Source organism: Topomyia yanbarensis, chromosome 2, assembly GCF_030247195.1.
Source record: "Topomyia yanbarensis strain Yona2022 chromosome 2, ASM3024719v1, whole genome shotgun sequence".
Lineage (NCBI taxonomy): Eukaryota > Metazoa > Arthropoda > Insecta > Diptera > Culicidae > Topomyia > Topomyia yanbarensis.
In genome coordinates, this window is record NC_080671.1 from 204,847,960 (window position 1) to 204,861,876 (window position 13,917).

At 41.6% G+C, this 13,917-nt stretch overlaps 1 protein-coding gene across 1 annotated transcript in view; it reads right to left on the bottom strand.

The window, feature by feature from the left end:
- Positions 1-477: 477 nt before the first annotated feature.
- LOC131679997 (uncharacterized) overlaps positions 478-13,917 on the bottom strand; it is an 87,307-nt gene continuing 73,867 nt past the window's right edge. The window contains exons 2-5 of the mRNA XM_058960734.1: positions 4,741-4,973; positions 4,518-4,682; positions 2,433-4,206; positions 478-2,249 (exon numbers count right to left, since the gene is read on the bottom strand). Coding sequence (XP_058816717.1) covers positions 478-2,249; positions 2,433-4,206; positions 4,518-4,682; positions 4,741-4,973 — 3,944 coding nt within the window. The remainder of the gene's footprint in view (positions 2,250-2,432; positions 4,207-4,517; positions 4,683-4,740; positions 4,974-13,917) is intronic.

The following is a 13,917-nucleotide window of genomic DNA, read 5'->3' on the forward strand; positions in this document are numbered from 1 at the left end:
CACACTTCATTGCTTGCGACATTGTAATTCCTAGTGCATCCGCCCAAACTCTTGGACGACTTAGATTCGCATTGAATGCTTGTGTTCGGTTTGTTTATAGTCTAAGGCGTCGAGATTCAGTTACTCATCTACATTCTACATTAATTGGTTTCACTTTTGACAATTTCATAACAGCTTGTTGTTGCATATTATTGCATAAAATTATATGTACAAAAAGTCCAAATTATTTGTTTGAGAAACTACAACCTTTTCGAAGCGCAAGGGTTAACAATTTCACAATTCCAACCCATTTCACATCCTCTACGGTAATGTCTTACGCTACTTGAGCAATAATAAAATAATAATAATAATAATAATAATTTTGTTGTTGTTGTTGTTTATTAACGACACTTTACACCTGAGGGTGCATTCGTGTCGGAAGAAAATTGGTTTCTATACTCGTATTAACATCTCATAATAATTTACAATTCAGTATTTTTATATTCGTTTGTACAAATTAGTTTCCTTGAGGAAGCTTAGCAGTTTGTCTTCGGTGTCCCCGTCGTTGCCTAGAGCCACTCGCAGGCTGGTCGAATCGATGTTGTGCATCCTTCTAGCATCGTCGTGTTTTCGGCACTGAAGAATTATATGACGTACATCTACGGTTACCCCGCAGCAGTCGCAAACTGGTGGGGTTTCTCTCTTCAAAAGGAAGTCGTGCGTCAATCGGGTATGCCCTATTCGCAACCGGGTGAGCACTCGTTGATCAGCCGAACTCTCGCGGTCAGTCCACTTTACCGTATCGAATTTTATTTCGCGAAGCTTCACTTCAGTGGATGCAGACCATCGACGGTACCAGTGATTTCGGATAGCTGATTTTGCCTGATTGTTGGCGTCTGCTCCCGGAATGGCTATTTGCAAAGGGGCATTACCCCTGGCTTCTCCTGCGAGGCGGTCTGCCTCTTCATTCCCGCGAATTCCAGCGTGTCCTGGAATCCAGCACAGATTGATTGGACGATGTCGTATCATGGTTTCAATCTCCTGGATCCACGGATGCTGGGACGTGCCAGCTTCAATTGCCGATAAACAACTGGCTGAGTCTGTCATTATTAGCAGATCGTTGGAAGTGTAGTACGAAGTTACCGCTGTTTTAATTGCAAACGCCTCGGCTGAGAACACGCTGCACTGTGGCGGAAGACCAGTCGACTGCTGGAGATGTTGTCCAAACATTCCCGCGCCTACTGCGTCGTTGTCTTTCGATCCGTCAGTATACACAACCGTTGAGTTGCTGAAGCGAGAATTCAGGAGCTCCTGAACGACAGGACAGACCACCTCAGAGGGATCTCCGGCATTCACACTTCTTTTGATATCCCACACGACGTGGGGCTTGGGCTCGTACCACTTTCGGGTGGCTAGTCGCGTTCGAGTACAAATATTTGGTAAGGGCATTCCGATCACCTCTGACAGTTCTTCGGAAGCTCGACGTACTAGTGGGAGATCCGCATTATCTCTGCTTTTTTCCAACAAACGGATGGACAATCGGGTTATGCTTTGGAGAACGAGGAGATCAAATGGTAAGGTGCCTGCTTCGGCCATGATGGCTAAGATCGGACTTGTAACGAATGCACCAGATGCAAATCTTACCATTCTGTTGTAGGCGGGCGCGAGAGTTTTGGTGACGACATCTCCGCCTCGACTAACGAGTCCCATCCCATACAATAGTCGCGAAGTGACAATGGCGGAGCCGATTTGTAACAAAGAAGTCCGTTGACCACGTGGTAGCTTTGCTCCGATCATTTTCAGGATACGCAGCCTGGATTCACATGCCTTCTTCGTTAGCTTGCAATGCGCTTTGAAGTTCAGCGATCTGTCGAGAGTGATACCGAGGGTTTTCAGTTGATTTTGTGATGGTATAGCTACTGTATCTATCCTGATGGATTGCGTGGGCTCACGGCGGGCATTCGGGCTACAGTAAAAGATGCTGGATTTTGTTGCTGATATCGTGAATCCAACACTTTTCGTCCATCTATGAACGGCTTTAACTGCTGACTGTAGTTTCCGATAGAGTGGTTGTTCTTTTTTGCCCCGCACTACAAGAAGGATGTCATCGGCGTACAATAGCACTGTCACGGTATTCGGAACCACCCGGAAGATAGGTTGGATTGCTACGAGGAATAGGGTAACTGAGAGCACAGAACCCTGTGGTACACCATTTTCCAGCGGCAGCTTGCGCGATAAATGCCCATCGACGTTTACCTGGAACGTTCGCTCTGAAAGAAAGCTAGTGAGCATGTTTATCATGTTTCCGCGTATCTGCCACTTTCGTAATGTTCGCAGGATGCCGTATCTCCAAGTGGTGTCGTACGCCTTAGCCAAGTCAAGCGATGCTATCAGACAGTGCTCGTCACGGTCGGGTAATGTCCTCTCCAACTCCGCAAAATATGTGTCAGTACCTCGGCCGGATCTGAAGGCATGTTGTCGAGTGTCTAGCCGCCCGTTCGATTCAAGCTCGGTAGTTAACCGTCGATTCACCATCCGCTCGAATACCTTCGCCATACAGCTCGTTAACGTGATCGGTCGGAAAGCAGATGGACCTGTGTCGCTCGAATTCGGCTTTGGGATTGGCACAATAATTCCAGTTCGCCAACAGGATGGAAATACGCCACTGCGCCAAACCCTGTTGAAAAGCTCCAATAAAGCAGTTTTCACCGACAATGGTAGTCGTTGTAGCATTGGATAGCCGACTGAATCCGGACCTGTAGAATTACTTCGTCCTCTGTCGAGCGCCCATACAAGCTCATTCAAAGTGAAGTCGGAGTTATAGATGCCGTCGGTCTCGGGTGAAAAGTTGAAACGGTTTCGTTCGGCCTTTTCCTTCTCAATTTGAAACGAAGGAGGGTAGCTGGATGTTGCCGATATTGCGCTGTAATGCTCTGCTAGTTCTTCAGCCACTTCTTCTGCATTATCCGTGTAGCCAGCTGAACGTTTAATGACGGCTGGGCGATGCTGACGTTTTCCTCTTAATGCGTTCACTGTCTGCCACATTTCCGATGCAGTGGAGTTTGGGGATATTTTCGCGACGAATTCCTCCCACGATCGTTGTTTGGCATCACGGATTGATTTTCTTGTTGCTGCCCGCGCTTCCTGAAAGCTTTTCAGTGCTTCAGGTTTTCGTGGGTCCTCCATTTCGATACGCTTCAATGCTCTGAGTGCTTTTCTTCGACTTTTTATGGCTGCTTTTACCTCCGGACACCACCAAGGAACTGCCTTAGGTCCGACCTTTCCGCTGCTTCTGGGTATTGCAGTGTTTGCTGCAGTGATCAAATGATCGACAAAACGGTCGATTGACATTTCGACGCCCGGTTGTATGGCGTTGGCGGTCAATCGTTCGTAAGCTGTCCAGTCCGCTTGGTCATAAATCCATTGTCGCCTTTTTGTTGGAACATGTGAGAACCCGGGGATGGAAACGGTTATTGGCAGGTGGTCACTGTTATAGGTATCTGGAAGCGTTCGCCAGGTGAATTTCGAGGCCACAGTAACGGAGCAGATTGACAGGTCGATAGCTGAAGTAGCACCGGTGGCTGGGTCGACTCGTGTATGCGACCCATTGTTAAGTATAACTAGGTGTTCTTCCAACGTTTTTTCTGCGATGAATTGACCTAGTGCGGACGATTTGTTGGATCCCCAGCATATGTGATGAGCATTGAAGTCACCTAGCACTAACATAGGACGTGGGAGCTGTTCGAGGAGGTCACATAGTTTTTCTTGGCACTGTTGGGTACTGGGAGGAATGTATATTGATACCACCGTCATTTGCTGTGGTAGTTGAACCCGAACTGCGATCGCTTGGATATCCTTATCGACGTCAATCCGCTCAAAGGGCACTCCATCCCTAATGGCCAGGCCCACTCCGTGTTGCCAGTGTCGACAGCTACCAGTCTGAAGCAACAGAGTATAGTTCTTGCCAATGAAGTCGGCTGGGATCACTCGATTGTCCACTTTGGTTTCCTGTAGTGCTATTAGGCTCGGTTCGTATTCAGTGATGAGCTGTTTAAGCTCGCTGACATTGGTTCGCAGCCCCCGAATGTTCCACTGAAGTGCGAAACATCTACTATCTCGTCTGGCGGAAGTCGTTGACGAAGACGATGATAAAGACGAAATAGACCTTCGATGTCCAGCTGGCACGTTGCGTGTGCTGATATCCACGGAACGATCGGTACTCTGGTACTGGTTGTGATGTTGCGATGTATCTTCGCCGGCGGAAAGCCAGGAGGAGAATTGCGAGGACTGTATATCAGGGAGGTAGGGACAGTCCTCTTCCCCCCGGTCGATCCCTTCATTATGAAGTGGGGAAGCTACTTTCTTCTCTTCTTCCCCAAACCGGTTACTCGTTGGACTCGAACTGGTAACATCTGAAACAGAGGAAGCAGCAGCAGCATTTGCGCGTAGATGAAGCGATATTGGACTGACCTGTGGGACGTCTAGCCCCACAGTGCCAGCCGCTGTCGAAACAACTACACGATTTCTTCTAGAACTACCGACAGCGACCGGCACTGGGGAAAGACTTTGTGTAGTTTTAGTGGATTGCTTCTTCGACGATCGGGTTGCTGATTCGTTGTGGTATAGTCTTGTCGATGTGCCTTCTCCGGGTGAAAGCAGCGGTTGGTGCCAAGGTTCAGCAAGAACAGTGTTGCCAACCGGATCTGTAAAAACGTTTAGCGCAGCAGTATCTGTGAAAGGGTTAGCAGACTTGGAACTGACCTGAGATAGGTCCAGCCCCACAGTGCCAACCGCTGTCGTACAAACTACACTATCATGTTCAAAAACACCGACTGCGATCGGCACTGGGGAAGGACTTCGTGTAGTTTTCGTTGATTGCTGCTTCGACGCTAGAGTTGCTGAGCCAACGTGGAACATTCCTGTAGATATGCCTTCTCCAGGTGAAAGCAATGGTTGGTTCCAGAGATGTATGGGTACGGTGATGTTAGTCGACTCTGTAAAGGAATTTAGCGCAGCAGTATCCGTAATAGGTTTGGCAAAGTCAGAACTGACCTGTGGAGGGTCAAGCCCCGCAGTGCCAACCGCTGTCGTACAAACTACACTATCATGTTTAAAAACACCGACTGCAGTCGGCACTGGGGAAAGGCTTCGTGTAGTTTTGCTGATCTCCTTCTGTTCGTCGCTCGGGATTCTTTTGTTTACTGGTTCGCAAGTTGTAGTGGTGAAATCGGTGTTCCTATCGGCCACAGAGGTGAATTCACTATCAACGGGTTGGGGTATGACGGCCCGGATAGTTCCTTCATCCTGCTGTGCTTGCGTTGGAAGGAGTACTACACTTTCCTCTCTTCCAAACCGATCTATCTCGTGGTCAGTATTCGTGCGTGGGTTGTCGTTGGTATCCAAACGTTGATGAAAATGAGAATTATCGAAGAGGCTGGCTAGGAGGCGTCTCGGTAATCTCAATTTCATCGTCCGAATATTCCATCGTTTCGTTGGTGGTAGTGGCAGCGGTTCTTTTTGGTGGTGGGCTTAAGTTATCCGGTGAGGTTGTCGTTGGTTTGCTGAACGGGGTGTGTTGTTTCTGTGGTCTTCCTCGTTTTGAATCCGTATTTATCGCTGGTGAACTATTCCTGGATCTCGTTACAGGCCCGATTTGTTGGCTCGTTTGCTTCTGTTCTTTGTTGTATTGTGGTTTTTCTTGGCTGGCGGACTGTTGTTTCATCTGATGGATGTACGCCAACATTTGCTCGATTTTTTCGTCTTTTCGTTTGGTCTCCGCCAGAAGTTTTGCGATCGTTTCGTCCTTCTTCTTCATTGCCAGTTCCAACTCTTTCAGCTTGCTAAGGATCTCATTCGGTTGTGCTGTGGCCTGAGCATAGCTGCCTTTACTTAGATGTTCCGCTCGTTTGCGTGCTTCCGGGAATGTTAGATTGTCGCGTACTTTTATTTTTATGACCTCCATTTCTTTTTTATAAACAGGACATTCGCGGCTAGTTGGTTGATGATCGCCTTCACAATTCCGACAGTACGCCGTTTCTTTGCATTTATCTTCGCCGTGTTTATCTTTCGAGCAGTTAAAACATCGCTGGGGACCAGGACATCGAACGCGTGTATGGCCGTAGTTAAAGCATCCATAACAAAGCATCGGGTTCGGGAAGTATGGGCGAGTAGGAACGTGAAGCAAACCGATCTTTATGTATTCTGGGTATGTGGTCTTGCAGAAGGTCAATATTAGCGCTGGCGTATTTACTCTATTCTCGGCTTCCTTTCGTGTAATTCGCTGTACACGAATCACTCCCTGGCTTATGATTTCCTGTAAAACATCCTTCTCTTCCATATGAATCAGATCGTAGCAGGAAATTACGCATCTGCTTACGTTCAGATTCGGATGGGCTTCAACCACTACTTCAGTGCCGTCAATGAGCTGGTTCATTTTCTGCAACTTAGCAACTTGGGCGGGGTTCCGAACTCGAAGGGTATACCGTGTCCCTTGAGCTTCGGTATTCGCACCTTCGATTGGACCACCAGCGGCAACCTCAACCGATTTTCCAATGATAAACGGGTTTCTTGGCAAAGGTACACCGTCTTTACCTGTCAGCTGCAGAAACGTCAATTCGCCGAATTTATTCGTCGGGTCCATATACTCCGGTAATCTTCTTTTGCTTGACCCTCCCGGGTCACCGCTACTAGCGGCCGCCATCTTGGATCACACCACCAGACGTTGGAAACTGCTATGTGGCACGGTCACCCGATACCAACCCCAAATGGACAAAAAGGTAAAGAAAAGGAAAGATCTTACCTTATTTGCCCCTTCAACGTCGACTTTTTCGAAGTGTTCCCACACTTTTGGGACACACTGTAGGTGAGCAGTGTCGCTACTGCTTGTTTTCCACTTCTACACAGCCAAGAGAAGCGAACTGAATGAATTTCGCCAAGAAAAAACGCACTTAATGGATTCCGCCCTTTTTATTGTTCCAACTTTTTTGGCACGCACTGTAACGTCCAAATTTTTCAATACGCACTGTATTATACTCAACTACCACCAAATAACAAGTCAAAAAAATTTTTTTCAAATTTTCCAAAACTTTTCACGTTTTTTACGTCTTCAATAATATCTCCCGTTCAGGGCACCGTCACTCTCACGACTGGCATCTACAGCAAGTGAATGAACTGGCCGGGCAGCCACGCGGGTAGGCACAGCGATGGCTGTTTGTTTACCTATAGCACCGCGTGGGCAAAACTAAAAATTCACTTTTTTCAGCCGTTTCTTCACCGATTTACGTCAATCTTTCACTGTTCACCACTAGAGAACCACTTCACTCGTCTATTTGTCGTCAATTGGACCGCGGTTATCGCGAAAAACACGGAAAAACACGGTATTAAAATTTACGAATGCGCGTTGTATGTACCGTACGGAACGGTGTTTCCAACTCAGATGAATAATAATAATAATAATAATAATAATAATAATAATAATAATAATAATAATAATAATAATAATAATAATAATAATAATAATAATAATAATAATAATAATAATAATAATAATAATAATAATAATAATAATAATAATAATAATAATAATAATAATAATAATAATAATAATAATAATAATAATAATAATAATAATAATAATAATAATAATAATAATAATAATAATAATAATAATAATAATAATAATAATAATAAACAAATTTTAACTATTTCTGGAAATTTCAATAACTAAAAAAATATTTTTGAGTAGCCTATTACTAGCATTTCACTGTAGATGTGAATTGGTTAATTGAAACAATTCGGATGTTTAGTTTTTTTCGTAAAATACTTTGCCCGCCTAGAGGCGGTGTTGGGCACCTAGGTGAAAAAATGTCAGTCTTTAGTGATTACTTATCGTACCGAAACTAGCATAATGTGAAATTTTAGCTGAAAATAAGTATGTTTTTAAAACTTTGGGTGAATGCTGCTGTTAGAATATGGACGTCCTTATCATTTAATTGTATTTAGGGGAGTCTGGGGCTAATTGGCGGAATCTTGTTTTCTCCTTTTGTATTAGGGGACATGCATAAATGACGTAGCATTTTGGGGGATAAGGAGGGTATACCAAATTTTTGACGAAGTGTGACGAGGGGGAGGGTAGGGTCAGAAGTTGTGCGACGTAGCATTACGTTTAAAACCCATTGTTTAGAGAAAACAATTTAATGTTACTCCATTCCCAAGAGAAATGAATTTAAATTCAACTTTTGATGCGGTTTTTCATGAGGTAAATTTTACGATTCGCGGATTACAAGTTCGCAAAAATACGAAAAGATTTTGTATGCGGATTTAACTTGCTACATTAGTTAGCTAATGTTGCTAACTAGTAGACTTAGTTTGGAAGCTGAATTAAATTTTCAGTTCGGATTCAACCAAACAAAATTTAGTAATTTAGACGAACGTATGGTTCTTAGAATCATTGGCAGCTGCACGATTGTGAACTGAGAGAACTTGCCTTCATGCTCTCCTCAACATTTGAAATTCAAAATAAAATTATCAACACTATATTTGTCATTGCTTTTGTGAAAGTGAATATGGTAACTTGTGTGAAAGAGTGCGTAAACATCAATCGGTTAAATCGTGTGAAATACTTTACTTTTCGTTGAAAACTTTGTGGGCGCCTATTGCTAATCGAAATATCATTCAGATAAGTATAGTGTGTAGTCATACAGACTATTATTGCTCTGTGATTTTCAGATTTCATTTCGCTGCGGCTGGCTTTATAAGCTTGCCCGCAGTGGAAGACGCAGTGTTATATTGTTCTTTGGTATTGTCCCGCTTCTCCAGCTGTAGTTTAATTTGCCTATAATGAGCGGCCTGTGTGCAAGGTGTACGAGCACGGTGAGTCTCGCCGAAGGCCTGGTTGTATGTCTTTTTTGCGGTGATAAATATCATCAAAAATGTTCCGGGCTAACAAAGGCCATGGTAAATTGGGTGACTGATAATGCAAGTCTTTGCTACAAGTGTGCGAAGTGTTTATCAGATCAGTCTTCTGGTGTGCAGGATGTTAGTTCGATATCCATTGAATTGAATAAGAAGATGGAACAATTCGCTTCCATTTTTGAGTCTCTCACTGATGCCCGAAAAAACATCGATGCACAGATAAACATCGCAGTAGAAAACGGAATAGAAAAACTGATCAGGTCTTTCAACAACTCTCTCGAGAGTAAATTGGCTAGCTTGGAAAACAGTGTTGCCAAAAAGTTGGAAGATTTGAAAAGTTGTTTAAATGAAAATGTTAAGCGTGAAATTGAATTAGTTGGAATGAACAGAAAGAGGAATTTTAGTAATAGGAAGGTTCATTCTGAATCTGACGGGAATCCCAGTAGAAAACGAAAAATTTTGACGAATAAAGAAGATGAACCGATGTTAACCCTTTCATGCCCAACTTTTTTCTAGTGCATGTAGGGTTTCAAAACTATTTTTGGTTGAAAACGGTGGGGTCAAGAAACTCGAAAAACTTTTTTTCATAAAGGTAGGTGCTTTCCTTGCAGTGCTAGAAGCTGCTGAATTTTTACCTTCCAATGCTCACTACAACTCTCCTAGAATATTTAGAATAGTCCATCTGCGTGGAAAACGTAGCCAAAAATAGTCTAAATTGATAAGTATTATCAGTTTTCACTAATAATGCAACATATTGAAGTTATATGAAAAAACTATTTTCCGTCGTCAACGTAAATGGTCCCTGGCAGCACTGCTCCATCGGAGTTCAATCAGACTAATTGCAATAACTTCAGTTCTAGAGCTGATCTTCGTAACAGTTAATACTCAAATGAAAACCAATAGTCACATTTATTAACCTTACTTGTTTTTGTGAACATATCTTGTCTCAATCAAAGGTTATAGCTGTTTAAAAACGTTGTTGTCCACAAACAACATGGGCATGAATGGGTTAATTGAAATAGACGATGATGGAAATAATGACGAGGTTTTTGATAAAAATAGTAGAATTACTTACGCGAATGTTTTGTCGGGAGCTACTGGGACGAATAAAATTAGAACTAGAAGTCAAACGAAATGTAAGGCTCGCCCGGTCATTGTGATTAAACCAGTCGAGCCGTTGCAATCGAGTGACGACACGAGGAATGAATTAAAAAATAAATTAGATCCAAAGGTGCACAAAATTAGCAACTTTAAAAACGGTAAAGATGGCTCGATTATTGTGGAGTGTGCAACTCGGGATAATATTGAATCGGTGAAAGAAAACATTGTAAGCAATCTGGGTGAAAAGTATAATGCTGTTATACCGATACCCGGTAAACCGAAGTTGAAAATAATGGGGATGAGTGATCGATACTCTGAGGAAGTTTTCGTTGACTTATTAAAGAATCAGAATGAGGGCATTCCGGTCGATTATGTTAAAGTTGTTGCCAATTTTGAAAATCCACGCTTCAAGTATAACAAATACAATGTTATAATTGAAGTTGATAAGAACACTTATAGCGGTCTGATGTCAGTCCGTACGGTGAACATTGGTTGGGATAGGTGTTCTGTTTTAGAGGCCTTTAACGTGCTGCGCTGCTTCAACTGTGGAGAATTTGGTCATAAGAGTACGGGATGCGTTAATAAAGAAACATGCTCCAGATGTAATGGAGCACATAGAACATCTGAATGCTCGTCAACTGATTTTAAATGTGTAAATTGTATAAAAAAGAATAGTGAACGCAAAATGAATTTGGAGGTGAACCATGCGGCATTTAGTAAGCAGTGTTCAGTATATCGGAGACTGCTAGAATCGAAAAAAAGCAACGTTTTGTTGAGTGAATAGCAACTAACAAACGGGAGGCTGTCTGAAATATTATGTTTAAATATAGCTGGGTTGTCTACAAACTTTGTTGCAATGCGACATCTTGTAGAAAACAAACGTCCATTGTTGGTTTTTCTGTCAGAAACACATATTGTTAATGCTGATGCATTTGATCAGTATAGCATTCCGGGTTATAAAGTTGCTTTTTGCCTATCTCATTCCAGACATACCGGTGGAGTTGCTATTTACGCCAAAGAATCGATTAAATTCAACGTTCGGTTAAACGAAGCAATTGATAATAATTGGTTCTTGGGTATATCAGTTGAAAGAGGCATGCAGATTTAGAAAACTGGTGGGAGAATTTCGTTGATTTAAGCAAACTTAATGTAATTTCGGGCGATTTCAATATTGATTGGCTCAACGATCAAAATTCGAATCAGTTGAAGCAGTTGGCTGAGTTTTTCAATTTCAAGCAAACGGTTAGTGAGTTTACAAGAATTTCCAGACACAGTAGAACATTGATAGATCACGTGTATTCCAATTTTGATTGGGTTCATTCGTATGTAGAGGCCGATTGTAAAATTTCAGATCATGAGACAATTTCAATTTTGCTGGAGAGTGAACCAAATCGTGAGGAGGATAAAGTTAAAATTATGTGCTGGAAAAGATATTCGAAACAAGCCATGTCTCAACTGGTTTCGAGAAGCCTGGATTTTACGGAATTGAATGGAAATTTGGATAACAAGGCAGCTGTTCTAACTAATGTGTTAAAAGAGTGTACAAATAGTTTAGTTTCTCAAAAGTATATTAATTTAAATAACTCGAACAGCTGGTACTCTTTAGATCTTTTGCGCCTGAAACGTAAAAGGGATAAAAAGTACAAGAAATTTTGCAGAACTAATAGTGAACGTCTTTGGAATCGGTACACACACGCGCGAAATATTTATTCACGAGCTTTGAAAAAGGCCAAATGTGAGTACATTCAAAGGAAGATCGATCAACATCAAAACAACAGCAAAGAGTTATGGAAAATCCTAAAGAATTTAATTAAACCTAAACCTAGTTCCTCGCAGTCCATAACTTTTAACGGGGTAGAAGAACAATCTGAGCAAATAATAGCTGAAAAATTGAACAGTTATTTCGTTAACAGTGTGCAACTGATCAATCAAAGTATTGAGCTGGTCAGTGAACCTGCGGAAATAACACAGCCGATTAATATTAACTGTAGATTTGATGGATTTCACCCAATCACTTTTGAACAATTGAAAGATATTTGTTTTTCTTTGGGAAAATCGGCTGGTATCGATAATGTCAATGCAAAAGTGATACAGGATTGCTTTCATGTCATCGGACACGATCTGCTGGACCTTGTAAATGAATCGCTACAAACTGGGCACGTGCCGACAGTTTGGAAGGAATCACTTGTGATTCCTATTCCCAAAGTTACTGGGACGGATAAAGCCGAAGAGTACCGCCCCATTAACATGTTGCACACATTAGAGAAAATTTTAGAACTTGTTGTTAAGGGCCAGCTGATGAGTTATTTGAATAATAATAATTTGCTAATTCCGGAGCAATCGGGATACCGAGAGGGACACTCTTGCGAAACCGCTTTGAATCTAGTGTTAGCAAAATGGAAAGAGAAAATCGAGGTTAAAGAGACTATTTTTGCTGTATTTTTGGATCTGAAACGCGCTTTTGAGACAATTTCGAGACCATTACTTTTGAAAACTTTAGAGCGATTTGGTATCGGAGGGATAGCGCATAAGTGGTTTGAAAACTATTTATGTGATAGAACTCAGAAAACTAGTTTTAACGATTTTGTATCTAGTCCTCTCGGCAATCCTCTTGGAGTGCCGCAAGGTAGTGTCTTAGGTCCTATTTTATTTATTATGTATATAAATGACATGAGGCGAGTTTTACGATTTTGTGACTTAAATTTGTTTGCTGACGACACTGTTCTGTTCATTGCAGCTAAGGATATAGATGAAGCCGTGGCGCATTTGAACGAAGATTTGCATTCCCTTGCTCGTTGGTTAAAATTTAAACAATTAAAGTTAAATGTTGCTAAAACTAAATATATGATCATCTCTTCGGCTAATACTAGGCCTGACGTTAACGTTGAAATAAATGGTGAGACTATTGATCGCGTTAGTGAATTAAAATATCTTGGAATAATCATTGATGACAAGTTAACCTTTAAGTCTCACATCGACAATGTCATCAAAAAGATTGCTAAAAAGTATGGTATATTGTGTCGTCTGAAAAATGATTTAACAATTAGTAGTAAAATTTTATTATATAAATCTATTGTTTCACCACATATTGACTTCTGCCCATCCATTTTGTTTCTTGCCAATCAAACACAAATATTGAGGTTACAGCGATTGCAAAATAGAATCATGCGATTAATATTAAAATGTAACAGATACACTTCCTCTAGTTTCATGCTAAGCGCATTACAATGGCTCTCTGTGAAGCAAAGAATTTATTACTTAACAATGGTGTTCATTTTTAAAATTATTAATGGAATGCTGCCTCGATATTTGTGTGATCGAATTGAAAGAGGAAGTGATGTGCATAGGTACAACACTAGAAACGCGTCGGATCCAAGAACACCAAACTTTTTATTTAGTAGATCACAGAACTCCTTGTTGTACAGAGGAATAAGTTTTTTCAATTCGATGCCTAGGCATATTAAACGTGCAGCAACATTAGCGGAGTTCAAAACACTATGTATTTCACACGTAAAATCTGCTTTGTAGACAGATTTTTTGAATTTTTATATTTTGGAGTTATTTGAATAACTATGTAATACCACGAAGATTGTATTTTTTTTTCTCTTCTATTATTTGCATTTAGTCACACTAAGTTATTATATTCGCTATGATGATGATGGATTTTTGTTACTTGTTTATTAAAGTTATTAAAAAATAATGAGATGTCTACAAAAGTCTGAGCCACGCGCGCGCTAAGCAGATAGAGACTAACTTGAAATCGAACATGGTGACCAGCACTAAAAGCTCATCGGGTTGAATCGAAGCTTTTAGACTTTTGTTGTGATCAGGGTCTGATTTGATGATGGAGTTGTGTTGACTTTGCTCGACAATAGAGTTAAGTTCGGTTATTGCTGCGATAGTGGTAATAACGGAGTTAGCTCG